The sequence below is a fragment of the Fundulus heteroclitus genome, unplaced genomic scaffold, assembly GCF_011125445.2.
Source record: "Fundulus heteroclitus isolate FHET01 unplaced genomic scaffold, MU-UCD_Fhet_4.1 scaffold_36, whole genome shotgun sequence".
NCBI lineage: Eukaryota > Metazoa > Chordata > Actinopteri > Cyprinodontiformes > Fundulidae > Fundulus > Fundulus heteroclitus.
Window position 1 is genome coordinate 1,756,030 of NW_023396770.1, and position 20,700 is coordinate 1,776,729.

Genomic DNA, 20,700 nt, shown 5'->3' on the forward strand with positions numbered 1-20,700 from the left:
GGAAAAAACATTGAGAGTGGGATGACCCACTACTTCCTCCAGACTTACAGCAATTATGGATGCAATGGAAAGGTGAACTCCACATGCTGCACCAAATTCACTTGCCCAGGCTCTATACTCCTGCAGTTGACGGTTCTTCCGTCTCCACAAGACAAATCCATATATTCTGTGATGCCTTTGAGCAAGTTTATGGATCAGCCGCATACCTTAGGACTGAGGACAGTTTGGGTAAGATCCACTTATGCTTCCTACTGGCTCGCTCAGATCTCCACACCTCACCTGGAACTATCTGCTGCCCTAACAGGAGCCCAGCTGGCTAAGCTGTTGCTCACAGAGCTCACCCTGCAGATCGACACCACTACCTTGTGGACAGATTCCACTACAGTATTAAGATGGATTCTTTCGGATTTGTCTCGCTACAAAGTATTTGTGGACACCTGAGTGGCTGAAGTTCAAGACCTAACAGATCCACAGTCTTGGCATTACGTTGATTCAGCCAACAATCCAACCGACGACATCTCTCGGGGCAAGACCTTAAAGGATGTGTCTGAACCGAACAGAAGGAGCCAATGGCCCAGTTTACAGGGACACGGTCTAGGGTATTATTGTTATATTTGGGTGGGTACCAAAGGACATAAAATTGAAGATAAGATTGGAGGCCTATGGAGGCGTCATAAATAGAACCATTGATATGGTGATTACCTTAAGTAAGACAGAAATTAAAGGCATCATTAAATGAAGACTGAAGGAAAAGTGGCTAAAGCAATGGGAAGAAGAGAAGAAAGGAAGATGGTTTTATAGGATTCAACGGAAAGTCGGAGAAATGAGGAAAGCAGAAAGGAACAGAAGAGAGGAAACAGTTATTTCAGGATTTATTAGATTAAATGACACACTATTCAAAAAGCACAACATATTTCAGGTAGATGTGAATGTTGTGGACAAGAAGAAAGAAGCAACTTGGCTAGAAACCTTACTAAGGAGAAAGTTAAATTTGACCTGGTGGACATTCTGTAGAATAATTTAAAAAATCAGTGTGATCAATATTTGTTGAAATATCTAATAATAACAGGACTAATTTGTAGGATTTAATATTTAAAAATCAATATGTTACAAATTTATAAATATTTACAGTACAGACCAAAGGTTTGGACACACCTTCTCATTTAAAGAGTTTTCTTTATTTTCATGACTATGAAAATTGTAGATTCACACTGAAGGCATCAGAACTATGAATTAACACATGTGGAATTATATACTTAACAAAAAAGTGTGAAACAGCTAAAAATATGTCTTATATTCTATATTCTTCAAAGTAGCCACCCTTTTGCTTTGATTACTGCTTCTCACACTCTTGGCATTCTCTTAGAAAATTTTCCACTCTACTCCTCACCAGTTGGTGGCGGTAATGCGCACTGAAAGATGTTTTCCAACAACCGATTAACCAAAGAAGAAGAAAAAGAACGGACCAATCAGATGCGTCACAGGAAGTCAATAAACTGTGACGGCGGGCCGTTCGAATATTGGTCGTTTCCACAGCATTTCCGGTAAGAAAAAGGCGTTTTATTATGGATTTGGAAACAACAACTGTCATTAATCTGCTGTAATTTCTTTTCCAATGTTTGCTGTACATGTTTATGAATCTCGTTTAAAGGTTGGTTCGGCGCATTTTCTCAACTTTCCTGAGGCCGAATTCCACTCAAAAAACTGGCGTTTTTATGATCTATGTGGTTCTCGGCGCAAAGAAAAACAAATTGTCTGACCGCTAAAGGTGAAAACGTTATAAGACGATCCTGTTTTTAAAGTCGGCTCAGAAAAAACAACCTCAAAGGGATGGTTTTAATCTAAACCCGACGGTTATTCTGCCTGCTTGTTTTTAATCGTGATGAGTTTTGCAGACAAAGATAGAAACCTGAAATGACTCCATGACTATGCTCCCTCGGTTGGTTAGTGCGAAAAAAACTATATATATATATATATATATATATATATATATATATATATATATATATATATATATATATATATATATATATATATATATATATATAACTCTTATTTAGAAAGAGGAGCCAGCCTGTGGTAAAAGCGAACATTGCGCCCCTTCCCCAGACCTAGAATTAATCCAGGACAGGTTTGTTTATGGTTTAAGTGTCATCATTTAAAGGGAATTTAATTATTAGTTTTTATTTACACTTGTTTTTAAGTCACCCTACACAGCTGGACACTGATTTGTCCAGTAAGCTATTTTGATAACTAATACACGTACAATATATATTTTTTCTTATATTATAAATTTGCTGTTTGTTGCTGGTAAACCTGGACTAACTCCCTGTAGTAAAATAAATTATCTTTTTATTCTACTTCATCTTCCCATCCTTGCTTGAAGTCCTTTGGAACCTTTACCTGAGACTTTTGTTTTTTAACAAACTTTATTTAAAAGCCTAGTTAGCGCTCTTGTTTATAGAGGAGCAACTCTTGACGGGTTTAAAAATGCACATATAACTAAATAAATGCTCAATAAATAACCCTAACAAAACATATAGTAGCTAAATGTAAGCGGTATCAATGAGTGATAAATGTATACGTTTCTTAATTAGCTCCTTCCTAATGACTTTTGTAATTATTACCTTATTGTCATTTATAATTTTTTACTTTATTAATTGCAACTTTTAAATGCATCTGTTTTAAATGTACTGTTATTTATTAGTATAATAATAATATCTATCAAATAATGCAAAAAGTTAGGGATGCACAATGTATCGGCATTAAGCAATTCTTGGTAGAGCTTATTGATTATTGGTTTGTATAAACTAGAGATTAATTGTCTGGTTTCTGGTTGATGCAGGAGCAGCAATGGAGCAGCAGGCGGGACCATCGGTCTGCTCTCAGTAAGTTAAATCCATAACTTCATAATAACTGATAACTTCAACACCAAGACAGGGTCACTGTTATTGAACTGTGTCCAGGGTTCCCACACTGTCCCCCAGAAGTCTGGAAAATGTTGGTTTAACCATTTTAACCCTGAAAAAATGCCAATAAACCATCGTTTATGGAAATATGTTTCAGTTTCCAGATTTTCCACTCTACAATGTTCAAATCTACCAATCATTTGAGTTATGTACAGATAATCCCAAACTAAATCTAGAATCTTTTTTTTTTTTTTTTTAATTGTCACCATGTGTTGAATTAGGATGTAGAGGGATAACATGACACACAGACACAACAAAGTTAGTATTTCCAGTTTATTTATTTTTTTACATTAAAGCATGCAAGTAAATGAGAGTAAATAAATACACACGTAAAAAATAAAATAAAAAATAAAACTGGTTAATCTCTGTTTTTTTTTTTTTTTGGTCTCTAGACCCTCATAGATCAGGGTTTTAAATTATACCTGTTCTTTTTAAACAGTCTGGTTTAGATGCCATAAACATTAACAGGTGTATGTATAATATTAGCATCACAAACTGATTTCCAGACTCTTAAGCGGGATAATCCAGTGGTGTATATATTTAAAAATACAGTTGATCTAAATAGTCCTAAATCAGAAGCCAGATTTAGCATTTAGTTGTTTTAATGATGAACATACTGATGAAAACATCCAACTTGTAAATGTTTAGAAAATGCTGACAATGTTATAAAATCTATTCCACCCAAAGAGATTTTTATATAGTTTTTATTTCTATTAATCTTCTGGATTCTTTCTCCCAGCTTGTGAACGGCTAAATTCAGTTCCTCACACTATTGCATTACATTAAAAAATATTTTTAATACAGAAATATAAATTTATGGTCTAAAGATTCATGGATTAGACTGACAGATCACATCCTCCACAAAAAATGGAACGCTGCCAAAGGTAACGGCTAAAGAAGCTAAAGAGTCCTGTTTCCAAGCACATTCATGGAAAGTTGGGTGGAAGGAAAAAGTGCGGTTAAAAAAAGTTGCACAAACTGGGAAAGCAGCAGTTTTAAGAGGATTTATGGTGAATTCTCATTAGCCATAAACAATAATCACCAAAATTAACCTGAAACACTAAAAATATAACATTATGTGTGTAATAGTTTAACAGATTTTAAAAATAAATGATCACTGTAATATTTTGTTCACTTTAAAATTGCTGTTGCCTGCAGGTCAGGTGATCAGAGCAAGGTGGTGAGCCTGGGGGCGGGGCTTAATAATGAGAGCAGTGCCATTCAGCTGCGTCAACACTGTACGGTGGAGCTGATGGTAGAAGGCCAGGAGATGAGCTTAGAGGAGCAGCGGGCAAAGAGATACCGGCAGAAGGGGAAGGAAGGTGCGTTCGCTGCCTGCCGGACGTCTCACGATGCCTCCACTGACTGTGAGGAGAAAATAAAGCTATCGTTTTCAGAGAAGATGAAATGTCAGCAGGAGCAGCAGGAGCAGCTGCGCCAGGAGCTGGAGGAGAAGGAAAGGCTGCTCCTGCTCAGAAAGGCCCAACAGGTGTGGACTGAAACGGTTCTGGTTCTGGTTCTGATGAGGATCATGTGACCCTCTCTGGGAAACGTCCTTCTACTTTTTATTTTATTTATTTTTTTGTCAGGTCAGTCACTCGGATCAACTTCCTGCAGCCCTTCCCTTCAAAGTGTTCGACGAGTCCCGGTCTGGTTCTGAAGAGCCCGCTGGGTAACAAACCCAACAACACACAGACTGCAGCCTGGACCCGAACCGGACCTCTCAGAACTCATCCTCTGACTCTCCCTCTGCAGCAGCGCCGCCGGGCCGCGCTCAGACGGGCCGCCGGACGACGTCTTCATGCGTCCCGGTGAGAAGGGGCTCTGCCTGAAGCTCCAGCTGCGTCGACGCCACGAGCAGAACCACGAGCAGAACCATGAGCAGAACCACGAGCAGAACCACGAGCAGAACCAGCATGCAGGTAACCAGAGCGTTTTTAGATATTACACCTTTTCTTAAATAATTCAAATATTAAGAACAGAATTCTAATTGCGGTGGTTTATTCAGAAAACCCCTTGTTTCCTGTTTTTGGCGTAAAACGTTCACCTAGTGAACCATTTCTGTCATTAAGATTAGGGCTGAACAATTAATCGCATTTTCAATATAATCACGATTTAAAAAAAACGCAATTTCCAAATCGCAGAGTTTGATTGTTACATTTTTGGCTCTGTAACAATCAGGGAATTAGACGCGTCCATTAGGTGTTGGTAAAATATTTAAAGTGGGTTTGCTCCACATGGAAGGGAAGACAGTTGCAGCAGTGAGATAATCTAATTTTATTACTTGTATTAGAGTTTATTTAATCATATATAGCATTAAGTACAGGTCAATCAGTTTAATACATATACTTGCTTGTTGGTTGGACTTTATGTTCAACAAGGATTGATGTCCAATTAAATTAAAAGCTGTTCTTTTGAACAATATTCTGATCAATAGAAACATTAAAAGTTCTTGTTTTAAATAGTCCTTGTTTACAAACATCTTTATTTAGAGGCCATTTTTGTTGCTTGTGGTTAATGCAGAGAAAAGTCAAAATTGCAATTTTGGTTGAAATATATTGTAGGCAGAACGCAATCATTACTGCTCCGATTTTAAATGCTGCGGGTCTTTTAGCAACTGATCTGCACAGCGAGGAAACAAGTTGATTTATTGTTTGTATATGATTAAAAAGACATGATAAATTAAACTGAAAAAAAATCGCATTAAATCGCAATATTAAGAAAAAAAATCGCTTTTTAAATTAGATTATTTTCCAAAATCTAAATAAGATCGATTAATTAACTATAACCGCCACTGGTTCTGGTGGAAGTCGGGCCACTGTTGGTCAGCAAAGAAGAAGAGGACATGAAGTAGGGCTGGGCGATATGGATTAAATATTAAATCTCCGATTTTATCAAACCAAATCCAATTAATCGATTTTTTTTTTTTCTCTTTTTTGTTCATAAAAAGAAAGAAATTATTTTAAAACCTTGCTTTTATGTCAAGCATTTCGTCTGGGAGTTGACCTGAATTTAAAGTGCAACTAAAAACAAGCTGTGAAACAAGCTTGTAAAACAAGATGGCAGCCGTGCCATTATAAACAATGAAAATATAACAAAACATTTGCTGCTAGTGGTTTTACACATTGAGCTAAGAACAGGCTTCACTGCACTTGCGAACTTCAAACTAAGTTAAAAAAAGTAAATAAGTAAATGAAGTACCTCGTATTATGGTAAAAAAAAGTTTTTGACAATATATTTGCCTAAACATATATTCAGCATCACATGCTGTTCTCTTCATGGAAACCCAATGAGTGTATTGGCAAAATAAAATCCAGATTTTTCAGAAAAGAAATCTTAAAGAATTGTAAATTCGAGTTAATCGATTTATCGCCCAGCCCTAACATGAAGGTAGTTTGGTGTGAGAGAAGAAGGTGCAGAAGGTTGGAGACCACAGAAGAAGAATGTTAATGTGTTGTTTACGTTTTTCAGATCCGCTGAGACGGACCTCAGAGGATCTCTGGACCGAGCCGGACTCTGACTCTCCAATCCTCTCCAAGATGGCAGAGAAGCTGAGCCCCATACAGGAGATGAGTGTGGAAGCTGCTTCCCTGACCTCGCTGGGAGAACTGGACCAGAACCAGGAGCGGATCGACGGCCGTCTGTCACCACGTAGGGAGACTTTCACTGTGACCTTTAACGTGTCGGCTTATTTACCAGCGGTGACATCACTGGTTTACTGAAAACAATAGATCTTCTGGTTCTGCATTACAAAGTAAACCCATGGTTGGTGTTCTAAAAGGTTCTGCTATGACCTCCAGCTGTAGATCCCTGCGACCCAGAGGTTCACAGACAGCTGTTGGAGGTCTGTGACATCACTTCCTCTCCAGACTTTCATTCACACCAGCGTTCCCTACCTGCTGTGGAGGAGGGCGGCCTTCTGGACCTCGGTAAACACAATTTATTAAGTTGATGTCATTAAATTGTATAAGCATATAAAAGCTACAGATTTTAACAATGTTTCTGACATTGTCCAGAATTTCCTCTGATTACATAGATGCTAAAACAAAAATCTGTGTCTGATTCACCAAATTATTACAATTTCAGTGGGTCTAGAGCAGGGGTGTCAAACTAATTTTGGTTTAGGGGCCGCATTCAGCTTAATCTGAACTCAAGAGGGCCACAGATGTAAACTTATTGCAAGATTAAATAGAACTAATAAAAGTGGACTTGTTGATTTTTATATTAAATAAATTTCACTTTTACACAATATATTATGAATAACCTCAACGTTTTTAAGAAAAGTATGTGCAATTTCAACAATACTTTTACTTAGTTAAACATTTATTTAAGTGCATTATGCATAAGAACTGATTACAGTGATTGTACAATGTTGAAAAACATTTATTCATATTTTTTGGAACTTAAAAACACTGTCCTGCATGACAAAATACATCAAACAGATAATAATTAAGAAATTATTTAAAATCAATTTTCCACATTTGAAGCTCAGCGCTACCATCTGCTGATTAAAACACAGCGCCCCTCCTGGACAATATAGGAACTGCAGATTTTCAATTAAACAAAGTAATGTTTCTTTCAATAATTGTTTTATCATTCTCTTCCTTTTTATCTCCTTTCACCTTTTCTTTTTTACTTCTTGTTCTTCCTTTCCTCTCCTACTTTCCCATTGTAGTGTCCATATCATTTGAGATATTCCCCGCATGAATAATAATAAAACTATTCACATTCATAAATCAAGCAGAGCACTATGGCAGAAGCAGTTCTGCTCCACTTGTGAAAGTCAAATCTGATGAGCTCTTTTTGGAATTAAAACAACAATTCTTATTGTCACATTGCCAGACAGGACACTGGATTTAAAAAAAAAAATTATATATATATATATATATATATATATATATATATATATATATATATATATATATATATATATATATATATATATATATATATATATATATATATATATATATATATAAATTTTTTTTTTTTTTTTTTTTTTTTTTTTTTTTTTTTTTTTTAATAATGATAATGCATTTAGCCACCAGGCCGGACTAAATTGTTCGGCGGGCCGTATGTTTGACACCCCTGGTCTAGTGCATCAAGTTCTACCAAACTGGAATCTACATGTAAGAAAGGATTTGTTTCTAAATTAGTTTGTAACACTCAAGTTAAGACATGAAAAAAACCGAAATGTCTCTGAAAATGTAACCGTTTTTTTTTTATGTAAACCTAAAAAACTTCGCTCGGTGGTACAAAACAAAACTCTCACAGCTTGGAAGTTTGGAGTCAAATGTTTTGTCATGACACAAAAGTCATGTTTTCCCAAAACAGCAGCAGAGTCATGACTCCAGCCCGTATGCCTGCAGCGCTAAACCAGAGAGTTTAACGCTGTGACAGAGGATCACTGCATGCTCAGCAAAACTGACTTTTTTTTGCTAGCTCCATATGTTTGATTGCAACCAGCAAGGAAATTAACTCGCTTTAGTTTTTCCTGTATCTTCTGCCTTTTTCTGAGTTAACACGCCTCAGAACCCGTCCACCATAACTGTAACATCAGCCCAGATGTGATGTAAGAAAAACAGGTTAACCTGCTGCTGATTGGCTCTACTGATCCATGTGACACATTTTAGTATAAAGAGAAATCCATTTATTAGGAGAGATCTAGCTGTGCTTTTCTTTGTCGTGCTCTTTTGCTTTCTCCACTAGGGGGCGACACATTCCTCATTGCAGGCAGACATTTGGACAGAGGCAGCTTCTCCATCTTTAAAGGGTTTAAACAAAGTGCAGAGACGACAGAGTGCGTCTTTATGAAGGTGAGTCTCGTTTAACGGACCGGACCGACTGAGCTCAGCAGGTCCGGCTGCCGTCTGGGTTTTTCAGAACTGATGCTGTCCCTCATCTCACCTGCTGCAGGTGGACAGCTGCTCGGTCCCCTGGGATTTCTACCTGTTCAGCCGCCTTAGGGAGAGCTTGCCATCTGCTGACGGAGTCCCTCTGGTCAGCTGCTTCCTGTTTGTAGACGGCTGCATCACAGTCTACAGCCCCCCCGCACACCACCTGTTCACGGTGAGTCCGCCTCCTAATTCCGCTGTGAGAAGAAAGGCAGCGTTCATATAAGAAAATTAAATATTCGTCTCAGGATCTGACCGACTGCGACGCGGGTGACCTGTGTGTCGGTCTTAAAGCCATCAGCCTGTTGCAGCTGGTGCTGCAGCTGCACTCCTGCAGCCTGCTGCATGCGGGGCTGCGTCCCAGCGTTCTCGCCTCCTGCCACAGGTCAGTCAGCATGAGAACGGTTAGGAACGCAGGATGAACTCGCTCTGATTCTAAGACTCTGTCATTTCACAGAGGGATCGAGGACTGGCTCTTCCCAGTCGACTGGTCTTCCTCACTGGATCTGGACCTTCAGAAAGACGTCACATCGGTCCAGCAGCTCCCGTCAGCGCAGACCTACATCAGGTTGGGTCTCCTGGAGCCCACTGACCCGCCACACGTGGTAAACATTTTCGATCCTGTGTGTATATATCAGTGTTGTAGTACGCGAGTCCGAGACTCGAACTCGAGTCCGAGTCATTAGCTAAATTTAGAGACTCGTGACTTGACTTGGACTTGAGCACTGATGACTCGAACTCGGACTCCTACATTTAGATCATTCTGACTCGGAAATTGAGAGACAATCATTAGGCTATAATTTTAATATGTCATTAGAATATTATTTGGTGTATGATTTTAATATCTAAATTATTAGTGCAATGGAATGTTACTGCTTCATGTCATACATCACACGTCACGGCATGTTAATTTTCACTGCGGCATGCCTGGAGGAGAGATGAGTGCCCCGAAGATTGTCCGTTTCGCGTTTTAAGGATTTCACCTGCATTGGCAGAAAATGGAGTGCAAAATGCTCCATATGTAACAGAACAATTAAGGAGACATTGGGGACTACCTCAAATTTCAATCGACATCTGTCGACATGCTACGTTAAGTTAACGTTAACTGCTATGATGGTTGGCTAGCTAATGCCGCCACCTACAGTAGAGAGTTTGCCAATCAATAGGATTTTACTAGTGCCTGCTGATGTCTACAGTATGTGCATAGTATGGTAGATTCATAATATTACAGTGTTATAGCCTTATAGCATATTATTCGGTTATTTGTATTGGCTATTTTGAGGGTGCATTCAAGGAGCATAGAAGTTCACGTTAACTTGGACTCGACTTGATCAATAAGGACTCTACTTGGATCAATAGTGGACTTGACTCGGACTCGACTCAGATTTTTTTTTTATGACTTGGAGTTGACTCGGACTTGAACACTGGTGACTTGAACCTGGACTCGGACTTGAGGCATAGTGACTTTCTGTTTCTGTTTCGTTACCTGTCAGGTGGACCTGGTGGGCGTGGCTGAAACGGTCTACTTCCTCCTGACGGACACCAAGATGATCCCCGTGAAGGACGGCAGCGGCTGGACAGTAGAGCAGTACAGTGGAGACGGACCCTGGTACTTACAGACGACGTATCACCAGTTTAATTTTACATGTAGATCTGGGTTTATCACAGCGATGGAGTTACTTTGTTCATTATCTTGTGTAGTAGAGTTTATTTCAGCTGATAAAAGTTCATTCACTGGGTTAATTGGGCTGAACTCATACAGTACTCTAAATTTAGCTCACAGGACACGGTAGGTTGGGATTATTTTGCTTATTAAATCATGTTTCTTGTCCTTGGGGAAAGAGGTTTATTGCTGGAAATGGATTTACTCTATTTTACCGTGCTTAGTGCATTTATGCTGCCTGATATAGAGTTATTTCTTTTTTAGATTAAAAACTCATTGTCCTTTTTGATCACAGCTGATGGAGAGCTTGGGGATGAGGATGGGTAAACTGATGGGGACATTATGGTGATGGGGGAGATGAAGAGTTTAATTTAATCTATATTATCGTCACAAAATATTGAACAATAAAAGTGCAATGCAATATTTTCCTAAATTTGTGAAGGCTTGTTCCAATTCAACTTAGTTTATTTATATAGTTCCAGTTCACAAGATGTCATCTCAAGGAACTCTATGGTTTGACAGAATCGACTTTTTAAAGACAGATTGGTTGAAAGTTTCTAAGGTAAAACTGCAAAGGAAACCCAGCGGATTGTATCGAGTCACCAGCCTTCTCAATTGGAATACAATTTAATTCTGATGGGAATAAGTTGTTTAAGTTTTAAGTCTGAGTGAAGGTACGGTATGGGAGTGAGGAGCAGGGCTCTAAACTGACTTTTCAAGAATCAAGAGTCTTTATCGTTGTTGTGTTCCCAGAATGAAATGTTGGTGAGACGCTCAGAATGATGCGAGGCAGACCCAAATTAAAAACAGAAAAATTAAAAACAGAAAAATGACACACAGGCATATGTAACCCCTCAAAATTAATAGTATTAAAAGTCTAACACCCTTTATGGCTCTTCAAGGGAAAAGTAAAGAAAACATGGAATAAACATTACTGGAGGAAAAATGTGAACAAGGACAAATATAGCATGTAGTATTTACATAAAATGCAGCTTGTGCTGAAACAGTCTATGAAATGGGCTGCTGGTTTATTTGATTGTCAGAAGAGGGTTTTTTTTTTTACTGGTGTCATTGTTGTTAGCATTTTCCCCCCTAGGTGCTCTAGACCAGGGGTGAGGTTCAACCAAACCGTGTTTGACACCTCAGTGTTACAGCTTCACTTTTGTTAAGTCACTGTTCATATAGACAACATTGACTATTAAATGATTAACAATCTAGTCAACATAAACTTCTTTAGTAGAAGCAAAATCATTTACTACCTAATATTATTGTAACAGAACACCTAAGTAGCAACTTTTTCCTGCGCTTTTTGGTCTGCCAGTCCAAATGTTCTATCTGGGGAAAAAAGATGGAAAATGGAAATAAACGTTTGTTTTTGTCCAATTTAATCGTAAAAATAATCCACCGATTATTCAATTATTAAAATAATCGTTAGTTGCAGCTCTAGTTTAATTACCAGTTTTTGTTTAAGTTTATCTATTCTGGTATAATGGGTTTCACTACCGGGATAAACTGGATGCATCTTCAAGGGTTGATTCGGGTTTATCAACCAGTGTATACCTGGGTTTGTCTACAAGGGCAAATTGGGTACATGTACCAGGGTACGGCGGGCGCTATGTACCAGGGTACGGCGGGCGCTATGTACCAGGGTATGGCGGGCGTAATGAACCAGGGTATGGCGGGCGTTATGTACCAGGGTATGGCGGGCGTTATGTACCAGGGTATGGCGGGCGTAATGTACCAGGGTATGGCGGGCGTAATGAACCAGGGTATGGCGGGCGTTATGTACCAGGGTATGGCGGGCGTTATGTACCAGGGTATGGCGGGCGTTATGTACCAGGGTATGGCGGGCGTTATGTACCAGGGTATGGCGGGCGTTATGTACCAGGGTATGGCGGGCGTTATGTACCAGGGTATGGCGGGCGTTATGTACCAGGGTATGGCGGGCGTTATGTACCAGGGTATGGCGGGCGTAATGAACCAGGGTATGGCGGGCGTAATGAACCAGGGTATGGCGGGCGTAATGAACCAGGGTATGGCGGGTGTTATCTACCAGGGTATGCCGGGCGTTATCTACCAGGGTATGGCGGGCGTTATCTACCAGGGTATGGCGGGCGTTATCTACCAGGGTATGGCGGGCGTAATGTACCAGGGTATGGCGGGCGTAATGAACCAGGGTATGGCGGGTGTTATCTACCAGGGTATGGCGGGCGTAATGAACCAGGGTATGGCGGGCGTAATGAACCAGGGTATGGCGGGTGTTATCTACCAGGGTATGGCGGGCATTATCTACCAGGGTATGGCGGGCGTTATCTACCAGGGTATGGCGGGCGTTATCTACCAGGGTATGGCGGGCGTAATGAACCAGGGTATGGCGGGCGTAATGAACCAGGGTATGGCGGGTGTTATCTACCAGGGTATGGCGGGCGTTATCTACCAGGGTATGGCGGGCGTAATGTACCAGGGTATGGCGGGCGTTATCTACCAGATATGGAGGGCGTAATGTACCAGGGTATGGAGGGCGTAATGTACCAGGGTATGGCGGGCGTAATGTACCAGGGTATGGCGGGCGTTATCTACCAGGGTATGGAGGGCGTAATGTACCAGGGTATGGCGGGCGTTATCTACCAGGGTATGGAGGGCGTAATGTACCAGGGTATGGAGGGCGTAATGTACCAGGGTATGGCGGGCTAATGTACCAGGGTATGGCGGGCGTTATCTACCAGGGTATGGAGGGCGTAATGTACCAGGGTATGGCGGGCGTTATCTACCAGGGTATGGAGGGCGTAATGTACCAGGGTATGGAGGGCGTAATGTACCAGGGTATGGCGGGCATATTGTACCAGGGTATGGAGGGCGTTATCTACCAGGGTATGGCGGGCGTAATGTACCAGGGTATGGCGGGCATATTGTACCAGGGTATGGAGGGCGTTATCTACCAGGGTATGGTGGGCGTAATGTACCAGGGTATGGCGGGCATATTGTACCAGGGTATGGAGGGCGTTATCTACCAGGGTATGGTGGGCGTAATGTACCAGGGTACGGAGGGCGTTATCTACCAGGGTACGGAGGGCGTTATCTACCAGGGTATGGTGGGCGTAATGTACCAGGGTATGGCGGGCGTTATCTACCAGGGTATGGAGGCCGTAATGTACCAGGGTATGGTGGGCGTAATGTACCAGGGTATGGCGGGCGTAATGTACCAGGGTATGGCGGGCGTAATGTACCAGGGTATGGCGGGCGTAATGAACCAGGGTACGACAGGCGTAATGAACCAGGGTACGACGGGCGTAATGAACCAGGGTACGACGGGCGTAATGAACCAGGGTACGACGGGCGTAATGAACCAGGGTACGGCGGGCGTAATGAACCAGGGTACGGCGGGCGTAATGAACCAGGGTACGACGGGCGTAATGAACCAGGGTACGGCGGGCGCAATGTACCAGGGTACGGCGGGCGTAATGTACCAGGGTACGGCGGGCGTAATGTACCAGGGTACGGCGGGCGCAATGTACCAGGGTACGGCGGGCGCAATGTACCAGGGTACGGCGGGCGCAATGTACCAGGGTATGGTGGGTTTATCCTGCATTGAAATATCAGTTTAGATTATTATGAAAGCCACTAAGGTCAACACAAACCAAATTTTCTTATGCCAATGAAAGCCTTTCTGTTGTTGCAGCGACATCTACACCACGACTTGGAGGAGGTTTTTCCGTTATCTGCTGAACCCCGGACATCGCTCATCGGTTTCTCTCCTTTCAGACATGAAGGAGGAGCTTTCTTCACTCTATCTGGAACATCAGTAGTCCATGTTGTATTTGTTCTCATGCTTGATTTAAATCATCTAATAAAGTAAAACACTACTTGATGCAGTTTTCCTGTCTGATTTATTCATTCATCCAGTCATTTAACTGATTTAACTGTTCTGACGTGGAACCAGCAGAGGGCGATCCAGTGTCTGTCAAGCAGGAACAGTCAATGCTCTGACCTTTCCAACTAACACCGCAGATTTTTGTTAAAGTTTTTAAATAAGTGTACTCTGGTACTAATTATTTGGTCTGTTTTGTTGGCTTGAAGCTGAAATCAAAGATTAGTTAAAATGACGAGCAGTGAAACCCCAGAATCTCTGCAGACCACGCAGGAAGCGAGCCTCGGTTCAGACGTGGAGTTTCTGGATGGATTGTGGCTGTTGAGTCACATCCTGCTCTGCCCCGAGGGGAGAGCCGGGCATGCTGCGGCCTGCAGACAGAGTGGAACCTCCTCTTTATCGTTCACTCTTTGTTTCTTCACCCCTGCCCGAGGCCTCCTCCCACTTACCTGGGACAAGGTGAGACACGGACGGGACATGTGGAGGGAGGAAGCAGAAGGTAAGAGGCAGAGGAGAACCGCAGAAAGACTTGGACCCACCTGGACTCTACAGCCAGGTAAGAACAGCTGCGGTGGAACTTGATCTGGGTTAGAGTTCTGTAGACGGGTTCTGTGCTGATCCACTTCGAAGGACTCTTTGGTACTTTTCAACTCTTATTTTTCTGAGCAAAGACTTTCATCTTGTTGGGTCTCAACAGAATCTTTGTTCTAAGAAGCATCTGTTGTCAGAAGGTTAGAACCTTTGTCCTGCTCCAGCTGAGTCTCACAGGTCAGGAGTGATGTGGGGAACCGGGCCTGGGTTCCTGACAGAACCCCGTCACTGCTGGCTGTGTGTGCTGCACTAAGCTGTATGAATGGCTGGTAACCGATCTGGTTGCAGCCGGACCTCGCAGATGTTCCAGCTGACTAACCGGGCTTGGACCTGCATGCTGGAGCTCAGTGGTTCTAATGTTCTGGTTCTTGTCTCTGGTCTGTCAGCTGCAGTGTTTTATTTCCTATCTGCTGAGCTTTTACTGTGATTCTAGCGCCGCTGGTTCTGGTTAGATCCAGAGATCCGGCTCAGAAACGAGACTAGAGATGTGAGATGGCTGCTGCTCAGCATCCACTAAACTTACAGATTTATTTTTTTCTGCACAAACAGACCTTGTTTTTTTTCTACCTATAGGTGGCGCCGCCTGTTGGCCACCTGGCAGAATGCATGTTGATGACGTATCTGCCTTGGCGTCATAACTCAGACCCAGAGACGCTTCAGGTAAATTTCTACCCCTTTATAATTCAAACGGAACCGGTGTGTTTATTTTTAATAGTAATTTTTTAAAATTTTTGGTTAATTATGAGATTAAATCATCACAAATAATTGAATTTATTGCTTATTACTAGGTAATTCTTTGAAGACTATTTCCATTTATTTTGGTTCTGATCCGGGTCTTCACCCAAAACGACAGATTATGACCCCTGATTGAAGTGAATTATTCTAAGTAAACGTCTGGCTGGTAAATGGTGTTTATTTGGGTCATAAAATCAAAGTTTCTCACAGAAGACATAGATAGATGAGGGGAAACCGGTTCAGATGAGTGGATGTCAAAGTGGGTCACTGGCAGGGACCTACTGAGCCTCGGTTGGTACCAGATGTTTCTGAACCAAAGATGTCATAAAGCTATCAGATGGTGAAGAAATGAGGTCTAAGCCCGGTTCTGGACTCGTTTAAAGACGGTTTGGTGTTGAGTTCATGTTGGTCTTTGAGATCATCCTAAAATTAATTTAGTTTCCTTTTTTTGGTGGATTTATTGAATCGTTTCAGAGTTTGGTGTTTGGACCTGGACCCAAATCTGGGTTTGGGCTGTTTTTGGGGATTAGCTGTAGGACGGGTTCTGGCCTGGCCGAGTTTGTCCAATAAATAGTTTTTTGGGGCTGGTTTAAGACTTTTTTTGGACCGGTTTGGATTATTGCTACAGTTTTTGACCTTTAATCATTTCCAAACTTGTTTCGGTTTAACTTTGTCTTCAGTTGCTAATCCAATGTTAGCTTTGGGACGGCTTTGGTTTGGATTAGTTTTAAGCTCAGCTGTGGAGCGTTTTAGGGCCGGTTCAGGACTTGTTTAGCTTGTTTCAGACGGGTCTTGGACAGTTTGTGAATATGTTTTGGGTTTTTTACGTTTTCGGTCCAATCCATGCACATCTAATCACCCAGAATAACCTGCAGAAAATGGACAGAGCTGGGTCAGGTGGTGGTGCACCATTTTAAAAACCAAACAAATTATTAAACTGTCATTAAAAATATTCTTACTTTGCATCAATGATACAGAAATAAAACAACTAATAATCTTTATAAAATCCAGCTAAGTAGAAAAGAGGCCCGGTTCTCTACAGAAGGTGGAGGAAGCAGGACTGATACGGTGGTGCCTCCACAGGAGCATCCTCCCAGGTGTGACTCCTTTTTCTGCTCTTGCTTTAATATTTGATGTCCTGCTTTAAGGGTCGAACTGTTTTGTGTTCTCATCTAATTCTAGAGCCATAATAAACAGATTTTAGAGCATTACCTTGAAGAGTTTGTCTGAGTTGGGAAAACAACTTGAGGTCCACCTTCTGGCTGAAGATGTTGGGTCTCCACGTCACGACTTAGCGGCGAACCCATCAGGCAGAGTTTTGGACCCTGTTTATCAGCCCGAAACAGTAAAACTGATCCACTAAAATGATTGTGACGCTAGATTTGGACTTGTTCTGCACGGGTAAATAAATATTCTGGCTTTGGTGGGATTGCCTCTTTGCTGTGGAGACCTAGAGGCCCTTCAGGGTCCGGGAGGCTCTGGTACCGACCGGAGCCCCTCCTTGGTTTTAGTTTCCAACCTTTAGTTTAACTCATGATTCATTCTTCACCAACTTCTATTTTTTTTTTTTCTCAACTAAAGTTGGACTTTATGAGCTTTTTTTGATGGTTCTTGTCTGGATTAAACAGAATAAAGATGTCTGGTAATCATGTTGATCAGGTAACAGACTGAAGACAATCAGATAAGAATAAAATCTGGACTTAAAAAAGAGAAATCCATCATCTGACCACGTTTTCACGCATATAGATCCCTGCAGCGGCCAGTGGGGGGCGCTGTCAGGGTGAAGCCCCTCTCAGGTGAGTCTGGTCCCGGTCTCGGTCCGATATATGCTGGTTTCTAGTCAGAGGAGGGAGTCATGGTGGAGCTGTCTGGTCATGTAGATTCAGATTCCTCAGGTATGCCAGTGAGTCACGCCCTGAAAACACACCTGGAGTACAGGTAACCAGCTGATCCTCTGTAACCTGCAGGCAGCATCTGTGTATTAATACGCTAAACGGGAAGAAAGCTGCATGAAAGAGATAATTCAAAATAATATTTTATCCTTAAAGCTGAAACTGCAAAAAGCTGAAACACTGTTAATGTTTCCTGAAAACAGTGGTCTTCCTTTTATTATAATTAATAAATAAATGTCATTATTAGGCTTTAAAATAAATAAATAAAATTTGCCACAAAGATACTTCAAGTAATTTGCGTTTAAAACAAGAGTTTTGACCTCAGCGTCACAGTCAGACGGGCTAAAGGCTGCGGCTGAGCGCTATCTGGGACACCAGGCCTGCAGACCGGTTACGGTGCTTGGCAGCAGCGCCTGGATTAAAACAGGTTCCACCTGAGCAGATTGTTCCAGCTGGAAACTGGACCCAGTTGGTCCAGATCCTCCCAGCCTGCAGGCGTCACCTCCTCCGCTCATCCCAGGCTTTTTGGGAGGCAGAAACCTCCAACTGGATGCTTTGTTCAGTGAGACGACCCGTAAACTATGGCTGGACGAAAGCATACCGGTAAAATGGAAATATTATTGATCGATTTCGATCATTATCAACAAATTAAAAACCTATATTTTAAGTGCAGTTGCTTATTAACCTATTATTAAATGCAGGACATACAAACACTGAATTTAGTGGTGGCAGCATCATGCTGGGGGATGCTAACTGGACAGCAGGGACAGAGAAGCTGATGATTGGAAGACCTAAACACAAACACAAGGTCCGCGTCCAGAATCCTGAATCTGGTCCGTCAAGGCAATTTATCCGGCCCCCCAGAGCCAAAAGGCATATCATGTCATAAAGTAGAGGCATACATCCTTTTAAAGTGTATAAAGTGGCTTAAACTGAGCCTCCAATAGCAAATGATTTTTTTTAACTGTGTAGTAACAGCATCCTGCCACTAGGTGTCAGTTTTCCCACAACACATTAAAACAAACCAGAAATGTCCAAAAAGAGAAGAAGTGATGCAGAATGATGAGTTTAAAGTTTAACTCACCCCAATATTAACTTTTTTTGCAGATAAACTGGGCCCTAAGGTGCTACTGTTATGTTACTGTGCATTTTTTATGTTTCTATGTGAACTAAAATTAATTGTGAAATCGAAAGCATACTTTAAACAGGAGCAACCGGCCGTTTTAGTGACTTCCATGATGCCAAAGTGGAACAATATAGAAATGCTCTGTTGCTGGAGGAAGCTGCTTGTTCACAGAGAGCTGGGTCCCAAGCTTACCCGTAGAAAGTTGAGTGGAAGGAAAAAAGTGCTCCAGCAACAGAGAGAACGCAGCCTGGAGATGATTGACCAGAAGAATCCATCCAGGCCCGAGGTCGACAGCTGCGAAGATCAGTGTTCCGAGTCTGGAGGGAGGAGTGGAGAGGACCAGAATACAATCTGCTGGAGTCCAAGAGGGACGTTTCCACCTTTGGGCATCATTTTCAGGAACCTCAACTCATGAAAACTTATCACCTCAAGGTTCTTTCCAGAGTCAGACTTCCATCAGATACTCCAGGTTGGTGAGAAAGTTCCTCTCTAAGGAAACCCAGCAGGTTGCATCAAGTCTCTCCAAGCAGCATTCACTCCTCCTGAAAGAGCGTAGAGCCACAGTGGACAGTCGTCTGCATTGTTGATGGCTTTGCAGCAATCCCTCATACTGAGCATGCATGAAGCCACAGTGGAGAGGAAAACTCTCCTTTAACAGGGAGGAAGAACCTCCAGCAAGAACCAGAACCAGGCTCAGTGTGAACGCTCATCTGCCTCCACCCACCTGGGGATTAGAGAAGACAGAGCAGAGACACAGAAAGCTCAGAAGCTCACATTGACCCAGGAAGTACTTTCTATGTTAGAGAAGACAGAGCAGAGACACAGAAAGCTCAGAAGCTCACATTGACCCAGGAGTACTTTCTATGTTAGAGAAGACAGAGCAGAGACACAGAAAGCACAGAAGCTCACATTGACCCAGGAGTACTTTCTATGGTAGAGAAGACAGAGCAGAGACACAGGACACGAGCTCACATTGACCCAGGAGTACTTTCTATGTTAGAGAAGACAGAGCAGAGACACAGAAAGCTCAGAAGCTCACATTGACCCAGGAGTACTTTCTATAGGTAGATGGTAATAGAGGATGATCTGCCTCCCCTGATGATGTCACAGCTAACAGAACGCCAGACCAGGTGTACCTTCCTATGAAGAGAAAATGACAGAGAACAAAAAGTTAAAAGCTGAAATAACAACAAACAATGCAGATTGGAGAGCAGTAGGAGAACTCAGCAGAGAGAGAGAAATAGACCCTGATGTCCTCAGAATTCTCCTTTTTATTGATCCTATCTAATGGTTGGATCTCCTGAGACACTGAATTTGTTTTTCTTTTCTATTTCTTTATGATGTCAGACCTAAAATCTCTAAAGTTCTCAGAAGTTCTCCCTCCAACCCGACTGATCCAACCTTCCACTTCACAGTTCTGGCCGACTTTGCGTTGCTGCATCGGTGAAATACGCCGAGGTTTGAGTTTAGAACGAGTCTCAGGTGACCTGAGGCGAACATCTGAACACCTGCTGGAAGGTCGAGCTCAGACCTGCAGACTTCATACCTCTGCATCTCCCTGAGACACGTTCCTGCTGCTCCTTCTTCCTCAGATGAATCTTCATCACGCAGGATTGCATTCCAGCTCCTGAGCAGAAGCTCCTCCTCCTCCTCCTCCTGCTGTTTGCTCACTGGGCGTGGAGGAGGATGTGGAGGATGTGATCCGGTCAGCTGAGAGAGAGGATGGTGACGGGTTCTGTCTCTTCACCCTCTCTGTGTTTCCTGACAGGCTGAAGGGACTGAGCAGAACCGGACCGGATCGGGCCGGGCCGGGCCGACCTGCGGCTGAGAAACATCGACACGCTCCAGGTGAGACAGAGGAAGGCTGAAGGTTTGCAGTCGGCTGTGAAGAATACGCTGAAGAGTCTTAAAGGACCTGAAGGTTCTGGGAAACCAATGAAAGCCTTGGATGGATTGGAGTCG

The 20,700-nt window shown here is 42.3% G+C and overlaps 1 protein-coding gene and 1 non-coding gene across 3 annotated transcripts; both read left to right on the forward strand.

Annotated features, from left to right (window-relative positions):
* Window positions 1-1,460: 1,460 nt before the first annotated feature.
* bub1ba (BUB1 mitotic checkpoint serine/threonine kinase Ba) lies at window positions 1,461-14,394 on the forward strand. 2 transcript variants are annotated; one of them, XM_036130523.1, is made up of 14 exons: window positions 1,461-1,544; window positions 2,846-2,888; window positions 4,128-4,291; window positions 4,367-4,458; window positions 4,559-4,641; window positions 4,725-4,891; window positions 6,441-6,620; window positions 6,770-6,898; window positions 8,679-8,785; window positions 8,886-9,038; window positions 9,112-9,248; window positions 9,321-9,468; window positions 10,357-10,472; window positions 14,206-14,394. In XM_036130523.1, exons 2-14 carry the CDS (start codon window positions 2,854-2,856, stop codon window positions 14,330-14,332), a joined length of 1,638 nt encoding a protein of 545 aa, XP_035986416.1. In that variant the 5' UTR covers window positions 1,461-1,544; window positions 2,846-2,853; the 3' UTR covers window positions 14,333-14,394. The 2 variants fall into 2 exon arrangements, with proteins under 2 accessions (XP_035986416.1, XP_035986415.1); XM_036130522.1 differs by having other exon boundaries at window positions 4,128-4,458.
* Window positions 14,395-14,838: 444 nt separating this feature from the next.
* Window positions 14,839-20,583, forward strand: LOC105934391. The gene is made up of 3 exons (XR_004928981.1): window positions 14,839-14,950; window positions 15,559-15,645; window positions 20,507-20,583. It is a non-coding gene; the product is annotated as an uncharacterized LOC105934391 (transcript).
* The last annotated feature ends 117 nt before the right edge of the window (window positions 20,584-20,700 follow it).